The sequence below is a fragment of the Puntigrus tetrazona genome, chromosome 21 (assembly GCF_018831695.1).
Source record: "Puntigrus tetrazona isolate hp1 chromosome 21, ASM1883169v1, whole genome shotgun sequence".
NCBI lineage: Eukaryota > Metazoa > Chordata > Actinopteri > Cypriniformes > Cyprinidae > Puntigrus > Puntigrus tetrazona.
The window spans coordinates 10109049-10134746 of record NC_056719.1 but is presented as its reverse complement, the minus strand read 5'-3'; the positions used below and the strand labels follow the sequence as shown (position 1 = coordinate 10134746).

General features: G+C 37.5%; 1 protein-coding gene across 1 annotated transcript in view; it reads left to right on the top strand.

Moving 5' to 3' along the window:
* The first annotated feature begins 1911 nt into the window (after positions 1 to 1911).
* Positions 1912 to 25698, top strand: part of LOC122326060 (glutamate receptor 1-like) — a 25105-nt gene continuing 1318 nt past the window's right edge. Inside the window, exons 1-10 of the mRNA XM_043220731.1 lie at positions 1912 to 2479; positions 2632 to 2766; positions 11326 to 11565; positions 18778 to 18962; positions 20172 to 20225; positions 21672 to 21830; positions 22102 to 22269; positions 23200 to 23304; positions 23665 to 23775; positions 25371 to 25577. Coding sequence (XP_043076666.1) covers positions 2338 to 2479; positions 2632 to 2766; positions 11326 to 11565; positions 18778 to 18962; positions 20172 to 20225; positions 21672 to 21830; positions 22102 to 22269; positions 23200 to 23304; positions 23665 to 23775; positions 25371 to 25577 — 1506 coding nt within the window. The 5' untranslated portion in view covers positions 1912 to 2337. The remainder of the gene's footprint in view (positions 2480 to 2631; positions 2767 to 11325; positions 11566 to 18777; positions 18963 to 20171; positions 20226 to 21671; positions 21831 to 22101; positions 22270 to 23199; positions 23305 to 23664; positions 23776 to 25370; positions 25578 to 25698) is intronic.

The following is a 25698-nucleotide window of genomic DNA, read 5'->3' as shown; positions in this document are numbered from 1 at the left end:
TAACTTTATATTGCATTATATATTATATATTATTGTTTAGTGACATATAGTGTTACATACAGTCAAAATATGTATTTGCTATTTTTTTATGGTAAAGTTCTGACAACCACTGCTAGTCAGTATTTTATATTCTATGCATTTAACAAACAAGCAAACCAACCAATAAATACATAAATAAATATTGCAATGTGTGCTAAAAATGACATGTACAATATGATGTGCAATGGCTTCCAGTTTTTAATGTGTTTATAAATGAAGTAAATACACTCCTAATGCCAACTCAAAACCCCTAAAGAAGACACAAGATGATTATCGCTTTTTTTTTTTTTTGCAGTGGACACTCTCCTCAAACAAAGCTAATTAAATTCTGAAGCCACCCAGTTTAGAAACTGCAGAACATGCACTCAAGCAAACCTCACTTATTTTATTTACAACATTAATGTTTTATTTATGGATATTCAATAATTCATCCTTTTTTTGTTTCAGCTAACTTGCAGCAACTCATGTTCCTGATTCCCATAAGGCATTTTCTTGGCACTTGCCGGTGCAACACAATAAACCATGGGAATAGTAGAGGAGTTCCTCCTTCTGTTGGTACGCCAAGGGGGACTGGAGCTCCACCACACTGTAATTGGTCCGTGTCATGGATGTTAATGTCATTACATCCTGTAGATGATGAAGCCATTTGTGCTGTATTAATTATATAGGGCTATGTCACTGTTAATGTAATCTAATCTCAGTGGACAGCACTCATATTCAGCCCAATTTTATGATTATATTAAACCGCTGTAGTTTAAGAGCATATTCAAATAACTAAGAATAGAAAATATAGAAAAAAAGTGTAGTAACTACTTAGAGGTGCACAATCATTTATCATAAAATGTAAAGTAAAATGAAATGTATTTAGCATAGGTGAAATCATGGAACATATTGTATTTGATAGTTTTTACTCATGCAATTCAGAAAGTGCTGACAGTTTCAGTTTGCAATGCATTACAGTACATGTAATATAGATGTGAATACAAGAGACATTTATAGGTAGTTTAGGTGCAACCTGTGCGATGCTATGCCTTAGGTTGCATATCATTATTTTACTTCATGTGTGTTTTACGGACTCTGCTGTGATTTAATTCTAAAAGAAAATGTGTTTCATGAAAATTAATGACGGGTCAGGGTTATTGTTCGAGGCTGAGAGTGAGTGAACCTTAAAGAAATTGTCCTCTATTACAGTAGTTTTCAAACTTATTCCCGGGGACCCGCAGTCTCCCTAATTTACACACCTGATTGTAATCGTCAGCTCATTAGGAAAGAGCTCCATGAACTCAAATGAGTTAGTCAGATAAGAATGACATGCAAAATGTGCAGAGCTGTGGGTCCCAGGGAACACGGTTGAAAACCACTGCTCTATTACATAGCTATGTTGGGCAGAATTAGAGTTTTTTCTTAAATTTAAACATCAGGCATTGGGACTGTGTGACATCATTCTTATACTCATTCTTATTCTTATCATATGAAACTAATTTATTATCATTTGAGCATATGCATATATGCTCAATGCATAATATTAGACTATAATCCATTTTACAGAATATATTTAATTACAGAAATATGTTATAATACAAGAATACGTTGAGGTGTTAATCATGTGTAATTAAAACATTTCAGCACGTTTTACTTTAATGGCTGCTAGGCTGCTTGACATCAAAGATTTTATTGTAATGAAATTATTATGCAATTTTTTAACGTGCTCACCAACATGAAATATTTTCCTTGCGCATTTTTAAACCTTTTGTCTCAGATATTTATATTTACCATTGACCCATATACAGAAATATACGCCGTGTTTAAATCGCTGTTTGTTTTCTTGTCGAATAACGTCGTTTGCACCGACAGTGCCAATTTATTTCCTGCAGCTCGTAAGCTTTATCACACTTAAGGCTTCTATTTTATGCTCTTAATGTAGATATTTGAATGTGGGCGCATTTTATAGCTGCACAGCATAACAATCGGAGAAATCAAGCGGCTCTAAAATGGTACAGTCTGCGCACGGCTTCAAGTTTACCCAGTTATTTGCTCTTCTGCTCCGAGTAGAGTAACGACCTACCGGGAGCGCGCGGTGATGGTGTTAAGGAAGCGATCAAGATCCGCGTTTTCTTTCTTCTGCTGACACTACAGAGAGTGTGTTCATTGTAAGTAGGGCTGTCAGAGACACGCTCATTCAGTCACCCACCGGTATTACTAACAGGACTGACTGGGATTCACTGCGCTCTGCTGGCTCCGCGTTAACGCTATGGGCTCAGTGTGAGTGAAGAGACAAAGACTTTGGGATATACATACATGCATACATATATGTTTGGCATTTGGCTTTTTGTCAGTTTCTCAAATGCAAACGGAAATATGTGGCAAAGCTTCGTCTTACTCTTAACCGGTTTGCTTGGGTTGTGTTCATGTTCAAGTTTCCCAAGTAACATCAACATAGGTAAGTGCTCAGCGGCTATTGTTTATAACCGTGCCCTGACAGTGATTTAAAGTTTCCGTCGAACGGGATGAGGTACAGTTAGCCATTTGGGTTTAAATACATTCCGTTGTACGCGTTATTGTTCCTGAATGACTTTATTGTAATCTCGACAGGAGGTTTGTTTCCAACCGACTCCCATGAATACGACGTGTTCCGTTTCGCGCTCTCTCAACACAACGATGTTCCTAAACTGGTACCACAAGTGGACATGGTGGACACGGGGAGCAGCTTTGCCATGACATACGCCTGTAAGTTGTGTATTAACGTATCTCTCAGAGGTCTGTTACTCTTCCCAAAACCAAACCTCTGCAGTGCGCACGACCTGTTTCCATCACGCTTGTTGCNTTTTTTTTTTTTTTTTTTTTTTTTTACCAGCGAAACAGTGTAGGCTTAGCGAAGTAGGAGAACCTCAGACATTTTGTTGCTGTAAACGTGCCTTCACTTATACAGTCTTAAGCCCAGATGGATTACTGTCAAGAATAACGTCAAGATGTCAGGTGGAACTGCAAAGCTGGCAAAACGTCTTAGAATACCTGAGATTGAATTTGACACAAGCCAGTTGGTGGGTTTTCGCATTTACAAATGCATCTTTTACCACAGAGGTTTGTTTAATTTAATTCCCTTCATGGCCACGTGTCCGTTTACAAAACACATTATGCATCCTTCATGCAATAAATACATTTTAAATCATATTAGAAAAAAATTGCAATAAAATATCTTGTTAACTGTAATCTTAACGTATACAGTTAAAACATATTAGGTTTAACAAGACGAGCATGTATTTTTGCTGTATTTTTTTGCATATATATTGTTATGGTGCAAAACAAAATAATATTTAGCAAGTCAATACGTTTACTGGAAGTCACTGTGTGGTGATTATTTTATTCAAATAGTTACGCATCTCCGTTATATGTAAGGATGTGCATTTTATTTTGCATATTGCTGCCTCTGTTTGGTTTATTTTTTTTGAGATGTTGAAAGGCTGCCTGAAGCAACATCACAACCTTTTTTCTGCAAATGTATGGCACCACAGTTGTTACATTTTACATGTTTTTTTCACAGTGTATTTACAGATTTGACAGCATATTTTCCGCCATGAGATAGAATATGAAATGCATCCTTTACATTGCTAATATGAACATATTTAGACGAGCCGAACAGAGAAAACATCCTCATCCCTAGCTCAGCTGGCTGTCAGTCACAAATGTTGCCCTTTGATGTCTGAGATTGACACAGACAACCTTTCCATGTTTTTGTTCAACCCTGCCAGCGACGTACAACACTGTATAATGCTTAGCATGCAAGCAGCTTTTGATGAAGAGATTTCAGATGTTTGAGATATTTCGACACTAGCACAGTAGACTGATCTTCCTGAAAAGTTCATATGTGCTATAGTCTTTCCCAGATGAGTGCATGTGACAAACCTCTCTCATGTACACATCAGTGGTGCCCTTTTAAGTCTCAGTGCCTAAAAGCAGAGTAGGCTGTTTACTGGAGGCTGAGCAGAGAAACTGGGGCTGGAGCAATGTTTTCCATTTTAGGGGACTCCTCAGGGCATTTTTATAGGGTGACACCGGAGAGGGTCTTATTAGAGGGAGGTTATCAAAGGAAAGTTTAACACACAAAGTAAAGGCTGAGTCTGTATGTTCTTGTCACAGGGAAGTGTGAAAGTAATTATATGGAGCTAATTACATCTGCAGAGAGTTTGCTCATCAGGGCGATTGTGCATGGCTGCTGTCTTATCCTCTAATCGCTACATACACCTTCCCAGAACAAAACCTGAGATCACTAGAGCAGTTTGCGTGTCAGGAGGGGCAACAAAATTCAGTTTGATGATAATTTGATCATTTTTCTCTTTTGCTGGAAGAACAGACCAGAATTAGAGAACGATCAATGGGGTTTAAAGAAACATAACAAAAGAAAATCAGCGTTTTTGTCACTTGATTGATATGTTCAGGAGAGCTGTGTCTTAATTTTGTGCTTTTAGTTGTTATGAGTGAAAATGACCAACCCTCTACAATAACAGTGCAGTAGCACAGAGTGGGCTTATAATTTAAAGCCCATTTGAGTGCTTTTATTTCACTTTGCATTCACTGGCAAATAATTGAATGGTTGGCAAATGGCGTTTAAGTTAAAGTTCACTTAAAAATGAAAATTTGCTAAAAAAAAATTGCTCACCCTCAAATCATCCAAAATTTAGTTGAGTTTGTATCTTCACTGGAATAGATTTGGAGTAATTTAGCATTAAATCACTTCCATTATAATACTTAAAAACAGCATGTTCGTATTGTGCTTTTTTGCACGGTGATGCTGTTTTAAACTTTCTTTAGGTATTTCCATCTTAACTGAACTGATCATAAGTGGTCAGCTGAGACTAAAAACAGTTTACACTTGGTATTAACATGTAACTCAGATGAGTCTCCTGTGAGTCACTTGTGATTGGATTTCGAGGGGGTTCAGACGGTCGGTTTCCTTTAAAGAGCCTCTAACCAACTCTTGCTTTAATGCAGTGACTCTCGACCCTTTTCCTTTAGCCCCCCTCCATTTCACACCCACAACCATTTCCAGGAACAGGGCTGAGAACCTCTGTTTTAGTGCAATTGCTGATTGACAGAAATAGGTGGTCCTTGTTGTCTGGGATTACATCAGGACAGAGTAATGTCTACACTACAAATGCAATGTGGTCTCATGCATTTCTGAACACATGTTGCAGTATTTAATGCTGCAAACCAGATCAGATGTTTGGATGTTCACTTCATATGTTACTTCTCATTTTTTGAAAGCATCTGATAGAAGCAAAGTAAAACAGCATCTTTGTATAAAACATGTAAATGCTTTATATTTCTTGAATAAGGCATTTTGATGCTTTCCTATTACTGCAAATCATTGTCTCTTAACATATTTATAATACTTTGTAAAATAGATGACATGTATGGCAGAAATGGCACATACAGCAGTACAGGCTCTTATTTTCTTAGATATGTGCCTGAACTGGTTACTGAAGTTGCCTTGACTCTGAAGAGCTACAGTAACCGTTTAGCACGACTCAAATAGATTCATTTAATCTATTATTCATTGCATCATAGCCAAAGTGATTATTTTCAGGGGTTTTTATGTATGTATGTGTGAGCAGAGCCACAAAGGGAGTTATAGTGAAAAATCCACTTATGTAGGAGGGAACTGACAATATTTAGTTGGAACAAGACAGGTGTTCTTCTGAGAAAGAAAATTGTTCCCCAAATTACCACATGAAGGAGAGTTTAACCCGCTCTGATAATTGTGGGCTTTACCTGACATGGCAAGACACTGTACAGTGTTATATCAAGAGGAATGGAGAACACAGTGGACAGGTCGGTTATAATACGGTTGCCTATATAGTTATAATTTCTTCAGGAACAGCAAGTTGAATAGCGGAAGCGATTGTGGGATTATACACCTATAGAAATTAACACTCACCTATAGGTGCCATGATGTAGAGTGTGTATGAAGAGCAATGCCATCATTTACTCATTCTCGTGTCATTTTAGATATATTTTTGAAAAAATCTTCTGCAATAAAAGTCAGTGGGTCCCAATGTAGATTAGAGCCCACTGGCTTGTACTTGCAAGGACATAAACAATCGAAACATTCCCAAAATATCTGTGTTCAGCAGAAGAAAGTCGCACAGGTTTGAGGATGAAAGTGAGTAAATGATGACAAAAGTTTTATTTTCAAGCTACCCCTGCTCTTCAAGCAGTGATACACTTCAGCCTTCGTTTGAAATGCATCACAGTATTTGACAGTAAACAGTTGATCAGAATTAGCCCTTAGATGTTTTCAAACGTAACATCAGCCCACATGAAAATGGCTATACAATATTAATGCTGAAGAATTGCATGCACCTTTGATGTAATGTCGAAGTTGATGCTGTCAGTTGCGTTGATGAATAGTGAGCTACATGCAGTACGTCGACCTCCCAGTGACAGTTGAAATAACCAGTCAGTGTCATGTCATGATGGCAATGAGTGTTTCTCCTCATGCCTTTCTAGTTGAATAAAAAACCCCATCATCATATCATTTTCAACCTGGCATTCAGGCTTTTGTCTATTGTGAATAGGACAGATTCATTTTCTCCCATACATGAATTATTTTAAGAATCCGTTTCTGCTTTTGCCATATCGCCAGCCTTTATGACAGTCTGTTCTTGGCATTAGTCCCGTGGTCCTCCTTTCAGCATGTATCAGTCCTTTCATCACGTTGACATGCAGTCGGGCCAAATGTCCACAGCATGTCAATCAGGCGGGCTCCAAAGAGACCCATTGAAGCTCTCGTCAGAGCGAGTTCAGGAACAAACACTGTTTTGTGTGTCTTCCCTGTGGAACTCACATAGACCGCTGAAGAGCTTTTACCTGTGCGGTTGCCTTAATTCGAAGCTTTCTATAGAAGCGATGGAAGACTTTAAAGGCAGCGAGTGCATTGATGTGGTAGCTAGCCTGAATATCCAAAGAAGATTGCCAAGGATAGCTCACACAGCCACATTAGCTTCATCTGCAAAGCAGTTATCAAGAACTTCCAGCAATTAAATGCATTTTTTTTGATACCAGTAAACTTCATGTTTGATTTATAGATGACGGGCATGGCATTAGCATCATTAGTTGTTAGGAACTGGATGCAGTTCAGAGGGAATGGCACAGGCAGGCTGAGGTTAGCTGTGGTGATTTCAGGATATGCGCCTGTGGGGCTACATGCTCCCCGACCTTCACTGGGCTGGAATGATACAGTGATAAAAATGTACCTTATCAGATATATCATCTTGCAAAGACTGTGGCTACAAGCCGCTTAGAGGACACCAGGGACAAAATCTGATTCTGTTAGGTGACAAAAAGAGCCGCTTGGCTGTAATCTGAAATGATCTAGGTATTTTCTTGTAGCGTAAAACTCTGGGCCCTAATGCTACAGGTTTGGGCGATGAGTTGCCACCTTTTCATCATTTTGTAAGCAAAAGGTCACCCCAAAATTTTAATTTTGACATTAGCTCATTCCCATGTCATTTCAACCCTAGAATTATATTATGTTTTGTGAAGCATACAAGAAAAACTTATGCAGAATAAACAAGCTTTATTAAGTTTTTGCTGAATTTCGATACTGCATTTCAGTTCTAGGAATGTAATGATGCTCTGAGCTGATTTTTTACTAAAAATCTGTAAAAATATGTGCCAATTCAAGTTGGTTGAGATTTTAAAGGAATCACGATGCAATTGGGAGTAGGAGTTTATATGAATGTATTGCTTCCTGAATCGTTTCGCATCGTGAATTGAGTGAATTGTTACATTCCCTAATTTTTACATTGTTGAATTTATGAATGCTTTTAAGAAACGCGATCAGAAACAAATTAGAGCTTTAACAAAAAGCTGTAACAATGGTCTCTTGAACAGACCATAAAATACAAGTAGGTTTTTACGGCTTGTGGGTAACATGATGATTGTTTTCGAATGAAGTAATAATACAGTGTCATTTTATTTAACATTTAAACATTTAAAGGCCAAGCAATTTTAATTTGTCCAGCGTCTAAAACAATATAATTTAAGCATTTAACCCAGCAGAAATGCAAGCGCAATCACCATATTTCATAAACTCGTGACAGATGTCATACCTGCTTCTCACAGGGACTGGCTGCCACCTGGCATTTTTCACTTGCTATTTGCATAAAGTTGAACATCTCTGAACTTTTAGCCGTTATCAACGCTTTTTCCGCACAAGCGTTAAGCTCAACTCCCATAGGAAATGCAAATTCTCGCTTGCTCTGCGCCAGTCGACGCTCAGGGATTTCGGAGAAACTGTGCTTTAGATTTTTTTTTTTGAAATTGCTTACATCGTGATTTTATTTTTTGCTATACAAATAAACATAAATTAAATTGATATAAAAACAGCAACATAAAACCATACCAGTGTTAAAAAGTTCAGCAATTGTATGCTCTTATTCAGCAAAGATCAAATGTGACAGTAAAGAATAATTTTTATAATTCCGAATAAAGTTGTACGAATTTGTACAAATTTGTACAAATTAGCAAATTAGATTGGCTAACAATATTAGGCTACTAGAACTATTTTCCTTACAATTTTGCATAAGATACTTTTTTCAAAACTGTTAAATTCTTATCGTCTTAAGACTTTTAATTTACTTTTAATATTCTTTGGAAGACATAAAATGGATTTGTGTAAAAAAACCGACCACAATTTTGTGTTGCTGTCTCTGTAACTCTCAAATTTGACGTTTGTGCCACTATTTGGTTTTATTTGATGTTAAACCTGACACATCACATCCCAAGATGCTGTATTTATGCTGGAAAAGACTAGACTGGTTTTATTTATAAATGTGATTCTATTTTTATTTTAGTCAAATTAACTACAATAACAATATCATTTTAAGTATCAGATCACGTAGAAATAAGGCAACATTTGCCAGTTACACTTAGAGTGTATAGTGTGCCTTTAGCAGACTTGGAATATAGCGCATGAGTCATATGGACCATGTATATGGTGCCTTATTTTTATCCTTTTGGGAGCTTGTCAGTAAAAATAACCATCCACTATAGTTGTCTAAGAAAAATAGAAGGTTAGGCGTTCTGCCTAAAAGGTCTGTTATGGGTTATACTAGAAATAAAGGGTCAGAATGACACGAGGGTCAGTAACTGATGAAAAAATGTGCATTTTTGTGTAAACAATTCGCAGTCAAAACATCACCAGTACAAATCCGCATCTCTGATTGACCATGGCTGGCATAAATGCCTCCTGTCACCATTTTGGTTTCTCAGCCATGTCACAGGACTGCACATCAGTTCAAACACTCTTTTTACCTCAGCTGCTCAATAACCAAAGGCAAGGAGAACAGAGGCTGCTGGAACAGATTGATGCAGTGGAGCTCCTCTCATCTTCACTGCAGTGACTGAAGATCAGACGAGATCACTCACACCGGACCCACCTGTCACAAACATCTTTCAGCATCGTGGAGATCACCGCAGGCAGGAAACTTGTTTTCTCCTCCCCCCTCCCCCAACTATACATTTCTACACACGCTCTCTATACCCCAACACAGAGATTCAAACCCTGATACTCCTTCCAGCCAGCACCGCATAAAAATTATTTGCCGTTTCCCTCCTCCTTTTATCTGCGGTAGGCATGAAGAACGCTGATAAAGGAGATGTGCACGCAGAAATCTTGCGTTATCTTTCCAAATGATTGAGATAAATGCACTGCGTAGCCTTGCATCGACTCTTTATCGCCTGTTTTAAAAGATAAACATCTACGAGCGACAGTACATTTGTCAATCCTCACTATCAGTGCTGCGGAGGGGACAATGAGGGTGATTATTAAGACTTAAACAGTGCCGACTGTAGTAGATGAGAAGCGGAGAAAGCTATCTGCTATCACAGTTGTTTTCTGAGGCTGGTTTGAAAGTTTGCTCGCCCGAAGGGAAGATTTGGAGCTGAAGTATGTCACAACTGTGGCACATCCCTCATTCACATGCTCAAAGCCCCAGGGAACCAACATGTCTGAATGCAAATGGTACGATCTCCCCTGGAATTATACATTAGCTGGAACGAATGGAAGGTCTTAGCTTGAAAACACTTTGGAATTTTAGCTGAGATTAAAATGTGTAGTAAATGAGGCTCTCATATGGTGTTACAGTTATTACAAACGCACTATAATTAATATATAAAAACGCCCACATTATTATTAATGCATGCAACGTGGAAGGGTTTAAACAAGACAGTGGAGCATTGAAATGTCTCAGAGGAGCATTTTTATATTTACAGAATAAAAGTGAAGGGAATGAGGTAGGATACAGTTTGGGGTTCAGGTGAAAATGTGTTATCTCAGTGTTTACGGGGTGCTTTGGAGCTTTTCTGCTTGAGGAGACCTAGATTTGACACTGTCTGCAACAAAGGACTCGCAAATACATGAAACAGGCCCCCTTCTGGCGTACTGCAATAAAAATCAATTGCCATGTGCTTCTTAAGCACATGGGGTTTAGCCGGCTGTGAGGGGGCTGGAGCAGAGATGATTGGTGGGTGGAGGTTTCACTGTCACTGTAATTACAAAGAAGAATGCAGGGCAAGACGTATTGAGGTCTTGTTTTTCAGGAGGAAGTGCTTTGGGGGGTGATCATGACAGAATTTAAGATAACGTATTGACTACCCAGCACTTGTTTTTTTCTGTCATCACTGGGTATTGATTGAAAATGTATGCTAATGAGTGTTTCACGAGTTTCATATTGTTAATGAGCTGGTGTTTTATTCTGGGATGTTGTAGATGCACCAGCACATTAAAAAAAAATCATATTCATTATTTTTGTGTATGAGTATTTTTTGCTTTGTTTCCTTTAAAAGCATTTCAAAGGTTTTTCAAAGGTTTTGATGCATTATCATTGATGCAACCGTCGTTTTTGTGAAGGCCATTCCTAAACATCTAAATGTTTTATTATTTTAAAAGTACTTATTACTTTTAAGACTTATTATCAAGATAAAAGTATAACTATAACTATTCATAACACGTTTGTGTTTAGTATAACAGTAATAAAAATCAATATCTTAAATGACCACATTAACTGAAATAGGCCTACTGTTCAGAAAACCCTTTATTTTAAGAAACAATTCTCACTATTAACTAGTAGCCTATTAGCATATTAGCTGTTTATTAGTACTTTTTAGGGCCATATTAATATCTTATTCTACATGAGCATATTATGTGTCCCTTAACCATACTGACTATTAATAGCAAACTGAACCATTACATAAATTTTTACATTTCTCCTGTACTCTTCTCAGTTTGTTCCCAGTTCTCCAAAGGAGTTTATGCCATCATCGGCCTGTATGACAGGAAGACCATGAACATGCTGATGTCGTTCTGTGGCGCTCTGCACGTGTGCTTCGTCACGCCCAGCTTCCCCATCGATACCAACAACCAGTTTGTGATCCAGCTGAGACCTGAGCTCCAGGATGCTCTGATCGGCCTTGTCGAGCACTACAAGTGGACCAAGTTCGTCTACATGTACAGCTCAGACTCAGGTTGGCTTTTTATCCTACTAACGTGCCTTTTCAAAAACACAATAACGGAAATTTATGAGTAGTGCTACCACAGGCTTTTCAGGGAGAGGTAAATATTTCATTATTTGTTTTTTTCCCCCTGTATCTGCATTGCCGCTGCAGTTGCAGTCGTGATAAAATGTTGTAATACTCTGTAAGGTTGCACAGGATGTCACAAAGATGAACTGCAGATAATTTAGTGATTTGTGATTTAGGAGCTTTAGAAGATATTGCTGGGAAAGTTTGAAAAACGTGATGATTTGGTGTAATCCTGTTGAGGTGCTCTGCTTGGCTTGTAATAGGGTTATACTTTGACATTTCCAGTGCCTCGGGTGTAGTAATTTTACTTATGGCTCCCTGATTCCCTCAGGATTGTTCTGATAATCTGTTTGAAGTCCACTGAAAGATCTTCATTTGTGATTTGAGTATGGATGAGGACTGGCTGCACCATAGTGGAGACGTGTGTGAGGCGCTCCATCGTATTTGCCATATCCAATCATTATCAGGCCGTCATCAAATCATTCCTGCTGAAGTCATTTACGGCTCTCCAGCTAGTGAATTTGTTTAACATTTGAGTCAATGTTGTGCAGAGTATCTTCTGCACGAAAACCAGTTTGTTAATCATCCACAATCCAATTGAACCTGGTGCTAAATGCATTAGAGTTGCAACATATTTTTAAAAACTCATTGTCATTATTTTTAGCACAAACATGTCTCATTTCTATGTAAATTAGGCTCATTATTGATTGCACCCTATTCACAAAACTCAGCGCTATAGAACTGTTCAGTCATGAAATCAATTTGTAGACCAACCCGGAAGACTAATTCACCATGGCTTCCCTTTGGGAATTTCCTAAAGGGGTTTTAGAATAGCAGTCTTCGATTTGTGAGTTCAGGTTACCTGAAGAGAGTTTAATTTTTTGTTCTACAACATAAATTATACATGGTTGGACTGCAATTCTGAGTACAGAAGTCTCTGTATTAGGACCACAACGGTTATCAATTCGTCAAGCATGTAAACGCGTTGTGGTGTTTTGTTTTTCTTTGTTTTTTGCATTAGCTGTAGCCCAAATCACATGCTCATTCACTATTTTATGATATTTTATAGCATGAATAATATGAATTATAGCGAGTAGTTTGTTCTATAAAATAATTCATACTCTACATGGTTGAGTGCATAAGTACAAGTGTTAAAGTGCATAGTGTATAGTTAATAATTTGGGATGCAACTAATAAAATGTAACAATACTTTGTCATTGCATCTTCTAAAGTCAGAATGCAGTGTTTTTGCATTTGAATGTTTTAATATTCAAATGCAAAAATTTTAATATACTGTACAGAGGTGTACAAAAAGACCATGCTGTTGACTTATATTGTAATATGACGAAGAAACGAGAAAATGAGAGTGTACCTTTTCGTCTGTCATTTTCCTCGACAAAATTTTGTGCGGCAATATCAGTTACGTATTTTTCTGCATTGTCACCGTCTTTCTTTCTAACCACATTATCGCCACCTGCTGTGCTGGAGTATCAAGATTACACCAGATTATTTACAACATTACAATATTTATAGTATTAACATGATGTTGTCAGTTTTTTTCCTCAGTAACAATGTTTTATGACAGCCCTAATTCTAGCATTCTATGCATCCATTTAAACATGTATTAACGCATTAAAAAAACATACGAAAGCCCCGTTTACCGAAGCACCCTCGTCAAATAATGATAAGCACAGACTCTGTTTACTAAAAAAAACACTAATCTGAAAACCCATGTGAAGTTCCCAAGGTAACCCATGGCAGTAAAATGCAAATTTAAAATGAACAGCTCTGTTTGTCTGGCGAAATGAACTTCACATCATTACCACTCACACACAGCATTTGGTAAACAGAACTTGATTTAAAAGAGGGATCTGTGTACGTCGTCTATTGATTATAGCAGGATTTACTCATCACAATCTGTAATAGAGAAGATCATCATAAGAAGCCATATATCCAGATGCGTGGCGTAGTCAAGCATTTTAAAGAGCTGATTCAGGCGTCTGGATTGCAGTGGTGGAGAGATTCTGCGATGTACAGATTTCGTGGCAGCGTTTGTGCTGTTACCTGATTTGCATAATTCCTTTAGTGAATCGGTGCTAAGACAACACGGAGAGCATGTGCAAACAACAAATAACAGCACAGTCAACGGGCACAGTTCATCCCCACCATGCTACACAATATTACATTTGTCTATACCCCTCCCCCCACTCTTGATTACACAAAGTTAAGGAAAATTAAAACCTCAATCGAGAAACGCACATTATTGATTCACATATCACGCAGATGTGGGCCAGCGTTGAACTAGGAACACAAGGTCACCGAGTGTTTCATCCACACACACAAATACAACAACTACCTCTAGAAGCCCCCACTGCTCTCCTGTTGCCTGGATACAAGAGTACTCAGTCTCTAGGTTATTTTAAACCTTTTAAGTAACTCCTGTGTGTGTATCCACGTGTGTCTATGTGCGTGAGTGTGAGAGAGAGAGAAATGTTTATGTCATGTCATGTAGCACGTTAAACCCAGAGCTCACAGGTAAAGCAAGAACATGGCAGATGTAATCAAAACTATGTCTGTTCCGACACAAAATCTGTCAGGATGTTTGTTTGTTTCCTTGTGCTAATTAAATTGCACACAGTATAATGAATGATTATATGCACGGTGTGTCGTTAACATCAGTTAGTGGCTGATATTAGATATTTTTGATATTTTTACTATTTCAGTTATTCAGTATTTGTGCATGCTCATTTTCCATCATAACTCTTACTGAAAGTTCATTTGTTGTGATGCCTAAATAAAGTTTTTTATCATCCTTTTATTGGTTAATAAATATATAGCTTGAATGTGCGCAGTTCAAACATTTCGGCAGATCATTATAGGTGTATCCCTGAGTATTATTCAATTTTTTTTAATGCAGTACTGTAATTTATGCGCTGCATATTTATATTAAGGACAAATGTATTCAAAAAATGCTTCAAAACCTGTTGCAGATGGGACTAGCTTTATATGTAAATATGCAATTTTCATACTGTACATTTAATCATGTCGCGATACCTAAATATTTAGATTTTAGTGATCTATTTCTAATTTATTTAGACAAAATAGTATAAAATTTTATTACTTTATTACTAATTAAATGTAGTGAATTACTCACTCTCATATCGTTCCGAACCCACAACATCTTCATTCATCTTAAAAGCGCAAATTGAGATACTTGTGATGAAATCCTAGAGCTTTCTGACCCTGCCTAGATAGCAACACAACTGACACGTTCAAGGTCCAGAAAGTTAGTAAGGACATTGAAAAGCTGAAAACTAAAATAACAGCTTCATAACATTATTGAACCACTGATGTTGCATGGTCTAAATAACAGTTTCCTTAATACCTTTCTTGAACGTGTCAGTTTCATTGCTGTCTATGCAGGGTCAGAAAGCTCTCCGATTTTATAAAAAAAATATCTTAATTTGTGTTCTGAAGATGAACGAAGGTCTTGCAGGTTACAATGACAAGGGGGTGAGTAATTAAAGACAGATTAATTTGTTTTTGGTGAACTGTCCTTTAAAATAAATAATTACTGGCTTATGTTATAGTTGAGAATTTTAATATCATGCATCCCCGGTTCTGTCATGCTTTGAAATGTCCATATCCATCTGGACGTCTTTGTCTGCAGCAGGTGCATCAGGCAAGTTTTTTTCCTCAATTGTTTACTTTTTCAACTAGATTATTGTATTAGGTTTTATTGTGGTGTTGTAACTACTATGCAACATTTTTATATTAAGGCAACGTGTCATGTTAAAAATTGTCCAACTTTCAAAACGCTTCAAATCCCTAATGGATATTTTCATGCGCAAAAAGGTGTTTCAGGCAAGGTGTCGCGGTTTTCTCTAGTATCATGCAAAAGCACTGTCACAATAACCTGGTCTCAGACTAAAATGTTTACTGCACCATTTGTCAGGTGTTCAGAGATGACATCTGAAAGCCATTGCAGATGGGACGAGCATCATCTGTGGAGCTTGCAGCAGTTTAGTGATCACAACCCCCCAAATCTGTCCTTGCCAACTCACACAGATGTTTACCGAGCTGAAGCATGATGAGCCGGGCGCATGTGCGCTATCTCCTCAAAGACCCAGATAATAGAGTTAGGGCCTGTAAACACACAGCCGGGCTTTGTTGAGGAAGGCGAGGAAAACACACTGCGTTGGACTCTAAAGGAGACGGACGGAAATTCAATTTGTTCCTGTGCGTGAGATATTTGGAGAAGCACAGCAAGAGCAGGTGATAGCAAGCCAATTCGGCTTTTCCAAGACAATCCCTACACTCATCTGCTTTCCTTTTCCTGCCTTATCACCAACAGCGCAGTCGCGTAACGGGAGATGGACAGAACGCACCGTCCGTCTCTCCCTCCGTCTTATCTGCCGGTTAGTGCTGCTCGGTGGGAGATAAAGCTGGTTTGCTCTGTGGCACGAGACAATTTCACAGCTGCCGAGACGCAGGCGTCAGGAGAGGGTAGAGCGTTGGTGTGGCCAAGGCTGTAGAGGCGTTTCGAAAGGCAATCTGACACAGTCTTTTAATGAATGCCAGTGAATGCACTGGCTGCCTCACCGTTCTTTCAATGACAAACCTAATTCTGGCTTCTGTTGCATAATAATCCAAGTACTCATTCTATAATTAGCAAATCTTCTTTTAATCTGGTATTTTACAGAGAGATGTAAAATCAAAGCCTTTCAAATGACGTGCAGGTAATATGTAAATTATGCAGTAAAGTTTTAATAATTATCCTGCAGAAATCAGTATTTATGTGGATAACCTAACCCAAGAGTCCCTTTGTACACTACTGTCCAGATTGTAGTCTTGTTTTTAGTTAATGATATGCATTGTTAACGTATTATGCTAATAGTATGCAGTGGGCCAAGATCAGTGTCTATATTTATAATGTTTCTATCTGTTAAATTCTAGATATAGTTCAATCTCTGCCAGAAGCAAAGACATTTTTTAAAAAAATCATGCAAGAGCTTCTCAAAGACACAGCGTTAACAAAAATAGGCAAATTTTGATACATATTTTGACAGTGAAGCAAAACGAATCACTTTTTTTAAATTTTTTTACACCAAGCATCCTTCTAGGAGACTGGGTCGTAATGTATGAGCAACTGTGATGACAGCACCAATTATGAGCCAAATCCACAACTGCAAGTGCAACCGAGCATTCACAATAAATGCAAATTCATTTAAATACATAAATTGGCTTATTAATGTTGTCTCGGATTAATTTCTTTGAGTTTATGTCATTTTCCTGACCCATTTAAAAGTGCCAGCTAGTTTCGCTGAAACATCTCACTTGCTGAACTTTGCATGGCCTGATTTTCCACTGAATCTGTAGTCAGGCTTTATTTGCAGGTTGGTGGTTTGTGTTTCTGTACATTAGGGTTATATATGTGTGATTATAGGTGTCAGTATTGATCTAACGTTTGCTTTGAAGGCACCTGCCTCTGGTTGAATTGGAGATTTGATGTCTTTGAAGTTAAAATTCTGCTGCTTGCAAAATCCATCTTTCATATTGACCAGTAAGCTTATCGTAACCGAGCACAAGCCGATGATAGCAGTATTAATGTTTCATAATTTGGTTTTTAAAAATGAAATTCCTTAGGCTGTTTCTTAGGAAAAAAAGTGAGCATTTGGAGCAATTCAAAAACTCATGTCTGCCAAAACAAGCTACGTAGTGATATTTCTTTTGAAAATATGTATTCAAATTTGACTTTAGTCAAGTATTATTTACTTTTAATTGATGCTTTTGGCATAAATACTTCAAAAATATACTTGAAAAAATTTCAGCTTAGTTAAAAAATTGTATTAATTTTTAACAAAACCACATAAATGCGACAAGAATGCAAAAACTCGTCTGAAAGCTTGACACATGCAATCATTTCTTCCTTTTCTTTATTTAAAAGACTTATTTGTCATTGACGCAGGTACAAGTCTAATAGATGGAGGGATTTGCTTAATTTTGTTCAATTCATAGTCAATAAATCTCGGGAGGCTAAGAAAACACTCACCTTAAAAATACAGATGCTCCTGAGGAGCGAATCATCTTTCATTAAACTAATTATATCAGCGCGTCTGTTACACAGGAAACAAGCTGTCAGTGTCGACAGATAGTTCCTGTTTCAAGAACAATCAGCCGTTCTTTCTTTTATTAGTTCCTCTCCATATGCAAGAAACCATCTCATGACCAAACGGCACACAGGTAACCAGAAAAATCAAATGATCTGAAACAATGCATGCTTAGTCATATAGTACTTCTCGTCTCTGCATGGCGAGAGGCATCCAATAAAATAGGTTGTTCAGTTCTAATGAAATTCACAGCAAGCCATCTAAATGCTGGCTCTCAGCAGAGCAATGTCCATTAATATCACATTATTTAATTTCCTCTTAGAAAAGCATTGCTATACAGTTCAAACAATTGCTTTTGATCTACTGGGTTACAAAAGGCTGTTCCTCAACATGAAGTGCTGTTTTCTTTGAAAAGTTAATAACCAGAGGACCAAAAAAAGAGAATGTATAAAAGGATGTGATGCTGAGAATCACACGTGAGCAAGCTAGAAGTAATGAAAGAGCACTGTTTGGTGAAAAAATATGTTGCATATCCATATATTTGATTTAACCATGATTGCTCAAGGTTTTTTTTTTTTTTTAAATGTGTCCAGACTAAACAACTTCAAACACGTCTCAACTTGTTCTCCTTAAAAAAAAACACCCAGAATTTTCCCTGAAGAAAAGAGGAACATTTGAAGTTCAGTGTTTAGCTGTCCATAATTCCAAGCAGGAGATTCTAAGTGATATGAAAGCAGATGTTGATCAGAGCTGGAGCAGAACAGCGGAGACCCCCTGCTGAATGTGGAGACAGAGCTTCTCCTCAGGAGTACGTGACTCAACAGAGCATGTGGGTTTTTTCCAAATCAAGACTTTACTTCCTAGAGTGTTACAGTACAGCACTATTGTAAGCTGCATCGCTGTCTTAAAACACTGATGTTTTTATGGAGGTACAGATGCTTCAACATATTGTACTGAAACAAATGTGTATCCATGCAAGCAGCTGCCTATTATGAATATTCAATTAAAGCCATATGAGGTTTCTTACTGAGACTTTTTTTTTGAGGTCTGACAGTGCTGCAAAAGATCTTGGACACTGCTGCTGAGAAGACCTGGCAGGTGACATCCATAAACTTTGACACCCTGACAGAAGCAGCGTTCTTGAAAGCCATCCAAGATCTGGATAATAAAAAGGAGTACAGGATCATTTTGGACTGTGAGCTAGAGAGACTCAACTCCATCTTAAACTTGGTGAATGCTTCATACTATGATTAAGAAGACGTTCGGTTTTTGATGTTGTGTGTGTGGTGCATGTATTTGTAAACCCATGACCAGGTGGTTGGGCCCAGACAAAATGTTCACATTTTCTGCATGGATTTTGAGAGAAAATATGTGGAATAAAGTGGAATGGATTGGAAAATGTGTTAGACTAAGCTGAAAGTATTAAGCTAAGCATTACATTATATTTTATACCTTTAGAAAGTATAATGCATTAAAACACTTCACAAACAAAACATACAATATTATAATGCATTTTAACTTTGGTTATTTGTGAAATGATATAATGGATTATCAATTAACATGATCATGATCATTATCAAATACCATTATCAATACATTTATAATGGATTATACAATACATAAAGACTTTAAATAAAGTGTTACCTGAGGCTTATTAGTACAACACAAATGTATACCTTTGTTAATAATTTACTTTCTCTGCAGTTTTCCCAATTTATTTCTTAGTTTCTAAAGGGATTCCAATATGTAAAAAGCTCTGTATTTATGTTTCATAATTCATAGTGTATTCTCTTAACCTTATAGCCTATAGACACCAAATAAGTTAATCTGGGACATCCGTCTTCATTTTTAGAAATCTTATGCTGACTTCATTATGGAACATTACATGTCTTGGATAATTTTTCAACACTCCTTAAAGTTATATCATATCTTTCCCAGAATGATTTGACAAACAATGAATTCCTCCTTCAGGCACACCAAGGCAATTACTTCTGCCTCCGTTCATCATTCAGACAAGATCTTAAAGATAGCACTGCCAAACCCAATGATCAGAAATCAGCATCCGATACAATTAACCCTGGCGGTGTGCTTCCAGAGGCTTACTGCCGTTCACAGGTGTTCCTGCGGTCTTCATGCACATGTAGTCATTAAGTCCTATAATTGGACTTCCTATGGTGACAGATGCCAAATCCTTCTTTCCTCCCTTCCATCTCGTGTAGTTCCGACTACTCTTTCTGATCACAGATATTCCACACTGAGTGAGCTTGGGAGGGTGTGCAATTAAGTCCTGAATGATGGAACCTATTCATCGCTATTTAGAGAGCCAGGCTAAAAATTATGCTTTAATTGGCGTCGAATGAAAGAGGCCTGCCATTAGCTACAGTGAAAGAAAGAGGGTTGTGCTTTTATGCTCTCATGTGTGTTGCATTTGTCTTTCAGATTGCGGCACAAAAAAAGAACTTGAAGAACTACCATTACATACTAGCAAACCTGGTAAGTGAGGCATCCTGTATCCTTCAAGCCTCTTTGGTCTGTATGAATGAACTATGAGCCTTGAGGCTACTTAAGATGTATTGTTGGTTAACCTCTTGAACATTGACTGGAATCGCAAGGGAGCGCTCAGACAAACTGATGGTGGTGTTTTACATTGCGTGGCTACTTTCTCTCTTTTTTCTGTGTGACTGGAGAATGTGCATGCTTTTAAATGCGACACACAATGCAGACAGATTGCAGATTACCCTCTGAGCTGACAGAATTAGCATTTGTACCATTTTGTAAGACAATGGATGCCCTTCTTTGCATCATTGTGAATGGGAGCATATAGAAGAGGTACAGCAACCATTATAACATCTTCCTTTTTCCAGGAAACCAGTTAGGACTAACGAAGTGAATGATATGTCACTTTTTATTCTTTAAATTTAAATTTTTATTTTATTTCCTGTGCTCAGAAAACATACTAATACTACAGCAATAATAGTCTGTGACACAAGAACCATTATAACTTTACCTTTACGTGTGATTTTGAACTTTAGATAATATTTTAGAGTTTATTCATTATTATTTAATTTTCACTCTACGACCATACTTTTCAGAGCTTCCCTATGGCACTTATTTCAGGACTGTGGTAACGTTTCATTAATATTTTAGTTTTCAGTTTTCTAGTTCAGTTCAGTTTTGATAACTTTATAATATCAAATAATATATATAAACGGCCGACTAAAGAAACTGTAAAACAGCACTGAAACTGTGACTTCACAGGAAGCATTGTAAATGTATAATTAGGTTCTGTGATGGGTAGAAAAGAAAATCCTCCAAACAAGACTCCAAGTACATAATCCAATTCAGCGATGATGAAAAAAGATGTCATCCCATAACCAATTATGATGAAAGCAGCAAGGATGCAACACTTTGTGTTATAGAGTCCCCTAGGGTTCGTCGCCACATGGGTCCATCACCCAGATAAGCAAATGTACACTTAAACACAGATACAATTAGCTGTTATCACACAGATCCTGTGATATTTACCCAGCATGCGTATCTGTGTATGTCTATGCATATCACTGTATCATTAGCTCTAACACTGACTCTCATGTAACCACATAATATTGACAACTGTGCCATAAATCCTTGATTTCTAATGTGCTGTTTTCTAAGATCTAGTCAAAGTGTTCTGACTTTGAGTATGGGTTTATATTGTGTTCTATTTGACAGAATACTATTTTCTTTTAAATCTCACTTATTGCTGCAATAGAAACTGTAATAGATTCTTTAACTCATTTTATTACCCCAAAAAGCATTTCCTAAGACAATTATGATATAAAAAATTATTGCATTTGCGTTTTATCTGAGCATTAGAGCTTGTTATTTTAAACACTGGTCTATCAATGCAGGATTGAAAGACGTGTGAATAAATGGGAATTTTGATGTGTTTGCCTTCAGGGATTTCTGGATCTTAATCTCACAGAATTCAGGAAGGGAGGTGCCAATGTGACAGGCTTCCAGCTCATGAACTACACAAACCCTGCTGTCAGCAGGACAATACAAGACTGGCTGGAGTTTGACAGTAAAGACTTGAAAAGTCCCAAAAGGAGGCTTAAGGTGAAGCAAGGTCTTAGTCATAAAAATATGATTTTAAATGCTCTCATGATGGACTTAAAAAGGTGTGTGCCCTGGTGAAAAGACCTTGAATTTCCAATTTGATCCTTCTTGGTTAAAGCATTTTAGAGGTGAATTAAATCTTTCTGCTTAAACTAGCTACGAAACACATCAGTGTGCGCTGGTGAATGTCTATGCTGGTCTTTTCAGCAGGGCAAGCGAAAGCCGAAGGTTGAGAATAAATTCTTCTGTCCTTTTTTGTGGAACATCTCAGTACACTGGAGCCCTCACATACGACGGAGTGACAGTCATGGCCACTGCGTTCCAGAACCTGAGGAAGCAGCGCATTGATATCTCTCGCAGGGGGAATGCAGGAGAGTGTCTGGCAAACCCTCCCGCACCTTGGGGCCAGGGCATCGACATTCAGAGAGCACTACAGCAGGTAACCAGGCACTTTTTTTTTACACAGAGTGCTGGTTCTCATGGCAGAGCTGTTACTTTGTCAGAAGAACTGGAGACCTCAAAACTGGCTTGTATTTTTTTTTTTTACTGACTTAACAGTCTAACAATGAAATAATGCACTGTTAGTATATAACCTGCCCACAAACCAACATAGCGCATTAGGGTCATCTTAACATCCAACGTAATTTGATTCAGCCTCTTTATGCAATCACAAACTGCTTTTGTTTCATCTGTTATCTGATGAAATTCTTAGCAATCATATAGATGCTGATTGTAAATACATTCAGACAAACTGTAAACACCTTCTGTGCATCTTTTTTTTTTTTTAAATGAGTCAAGACCAAAAGTTTTCGGGGGCTGTTGCTGAGCCAGATTTACCACCCAGAATCGGCTTTACAGCTTTTTAAAATGCTATTTTTCTTCATGCAACTTATTGCATTTTTTAGAAACAAATAACTATTTGCAATTTATTTATTTAAGCTCCAGGTTTGCTATGCCCTTTATCCTTCTCTTGAGTTAACAACAACCAGTTTATAAGTGCTTTTCATTACAAGCTTGGCAACAAATTTCCCTAATTCATGTGATGAGTGTCCCAAATGTAACTGCCCCTTTGAGACACTGAAAACACAGGATCATGAGCTGCTTGTGTGTAAAACACAGTGCTGCACTTAAGATGCAGTATGTATTATTTAATATTATGAATATATTAATAAATAGCGGCCAGTTTGATAATCACACTGAGCCATAATGATTTCAGTTTTATTTGAAGTAATCATGTAGCCCCAGCATAAGTGTCATTGGCTTCCTGTGCAAAAATGTAAATCAGGTTTCGCACCTAGTTACGTTCTGCATTGATGATGAATGAAGATGAAATGATGAACAATCTGATTATATGTGATTCCCTCTGTAGGTGCAGTTTGAAGGGCTTACAGGACATGTTCAGTTTAATGAAAAAGGACATCGAACCAACTTCACCGTCAGTGTAATGGAATTTGGCCCAAGCGGACCCAAGAAAGTAAATCAAATCGTTTTTTTCCCCTGCTTTGCACACTTTTGGTGTCAACGCTTAACAGTGCATCCCAGTAATCGTACATTCTGACTTCTCGCTTGAAATTTTAGAAAACAGATCATGCTTGACATTTTCCTGACATAAATTTGATTCGGAATGATTAACCTGAGGTTGTACCTGAAACTTCAGCACTGGCTGTGATGAAAGCAAATGAAGTGTTAGTCACAGGCAGGCTTTAAGAGCCGCGTATGCATTTCAAGTGATTACAGCTCCTCTTAAGCCATCAATATGAATATTTAACATTCTAAAAATAGTGGCTCTGAAATTCCTGTGCACTGCTGTGATACTCCTCTCTTCTGCCTGCAGGTGGGCTACTGGAACCAACATGAGAAATACGTGAGCACTGCTACTTACAGCAACATGCTCAACGAGACGTTTGGACTGCAAAACAGGACCTACGTAGTCACCACCATCTTGGTGAGTTTTTCTACACATCTCCAGTTGTAATATAAAGATAGTAAAGTAATATAGTAAGCTGTGCTTTTTACAGTTTTTTTTAAAAGCCATTTCAGTTCATCTTTTTGTGTCACGTAAGTGTGAATCATCAGTCTCATCAAGATGAAATGCGCATGTTTTCTGTGTGTGTGTGTGTGTGTGTGTGTGTATGTGTGTGTGTATGCAGATAATGATGTCATTAAGCTAAGGTGTGATATTCGGGATATGAACAGTTACCAATTAATTTAAACAAAATTAAATGGCAGCCATATTAAAAATATAAAAGGTTACTGTGGGTTTAAAATTCAAATAAATCACATTGTTGGACATATAGTATTCATTCAATAATAGGAAAAGTAATGAAAGCGTACAAATGACAAAGCAAAGAATAAACACGGAGGCTGTTCTCAATTTACATCTGAGCATTCCAAAACACAAATATTTTTATAATGACATGGTTGACTGGAATGTATAAAGTTAAGACCACAGTATAATTCATATTCAAAATAGTATAAGAAAACCTGCTTTGCTTACAGTTTGTTTATCTGCAGTACTAGTTTTTGCTTCCCTTTTTGAATGACAACTGTACAGTAGACTATTGTCACTGCTGGTATAGACAGTTATTTCCTCTCTTGCAAATGCAAAACATACATCCTGGTTGGCCATTGCCTGCAGTCTATATGGGGTTCTCAAGCATTTTTTTGGCCTAGATGCAGGTGACATAACGTGGCAACACAGTGTGCTTGTTTCAACAATTAGTTTTGTCGGATTTTTGTATCATGACCGGTACTTTGCTACACCTTTAGATTAACAAACTGTCTAGAGCATATAACAAAGACATAAAAAGCATTAGCAATATTACTGTCACCATGTACTTAGTGATATTTTGCTGTTAATGGTAGGTTATATCACTTGTTTCATGGCTTAAAAAATATGCAAATTCTAAAAAATCGTCACCACATGATTCCTCACTAAGAAGAGTTTGTTCCCTGCCTCTGGGGTGAATCACCATCCTCTCAGGAAGGTGAGAGGTAGTGTGGATCTTTTGAACCCTGCTGGGTTTACTGTTCTGCTCATTAAAGACACAGTTTGTGGGCTGACTCAAAGTTTTGAGTGTCTATTAATCTTATTTCAGTGGAACTCCAAAAAGAAACACCCTCATTCCCTTAAGGATACTTCTTTGACTGTGGTTAGACAGTTGTACTATTGATTTGTCTTTTATAATAGCCTTCATGACTGTAATATTATACCCATGTATGGGGAAGCACAGGTGTGTTTCCTCATACACACATTTCACAATGTACTTCTCTTGTTTGTTGTTGAGTGTTTTTTTTCTCTTGATGTTGTTCTGTGTAGATGCACAGAACTGAGCTGAAATACAACTCTTCAATAATATATAAGCTGAGAAATATGCTGGAAATGCAGAAAACATTTGATGTAGCTGATGCAAGATTTTCTTTCAAGCCACTTCAGCTACTCCGAATCATGTACTAACCAAACAACTAGACTGATCTGGCCCTTGCTACCACACGAAAAAAAGGAAGAAATGCAAAATTAATACGTTTTTTTATCCTTAGGAGTCTCCATATGTGATGCTGAAGAAGAACCACGAGCAGCTCGTGGGTAATGACAAATATGAAGGTTATTGTGTGGAGCTGGCTGCAGAGATCGCCAAGCACGTGGGCTATTCCTACAGACTAGAAATAGTGGGGGACGGAAAGTACGGAGCCAGAGACTCAGAGACAATGATGTGGAATGGGATGGTTGGAGAACTAGTGTATGGCGTAAGTTATCTGTGAATGTCATAAAGATTTGTGTGGTAAGAATCAATTTATTTATTTATTTATTGCCTTTCCACTATTCTCTTACTATATTTTTTATTTTATTTTATTTTATTTTATTTTA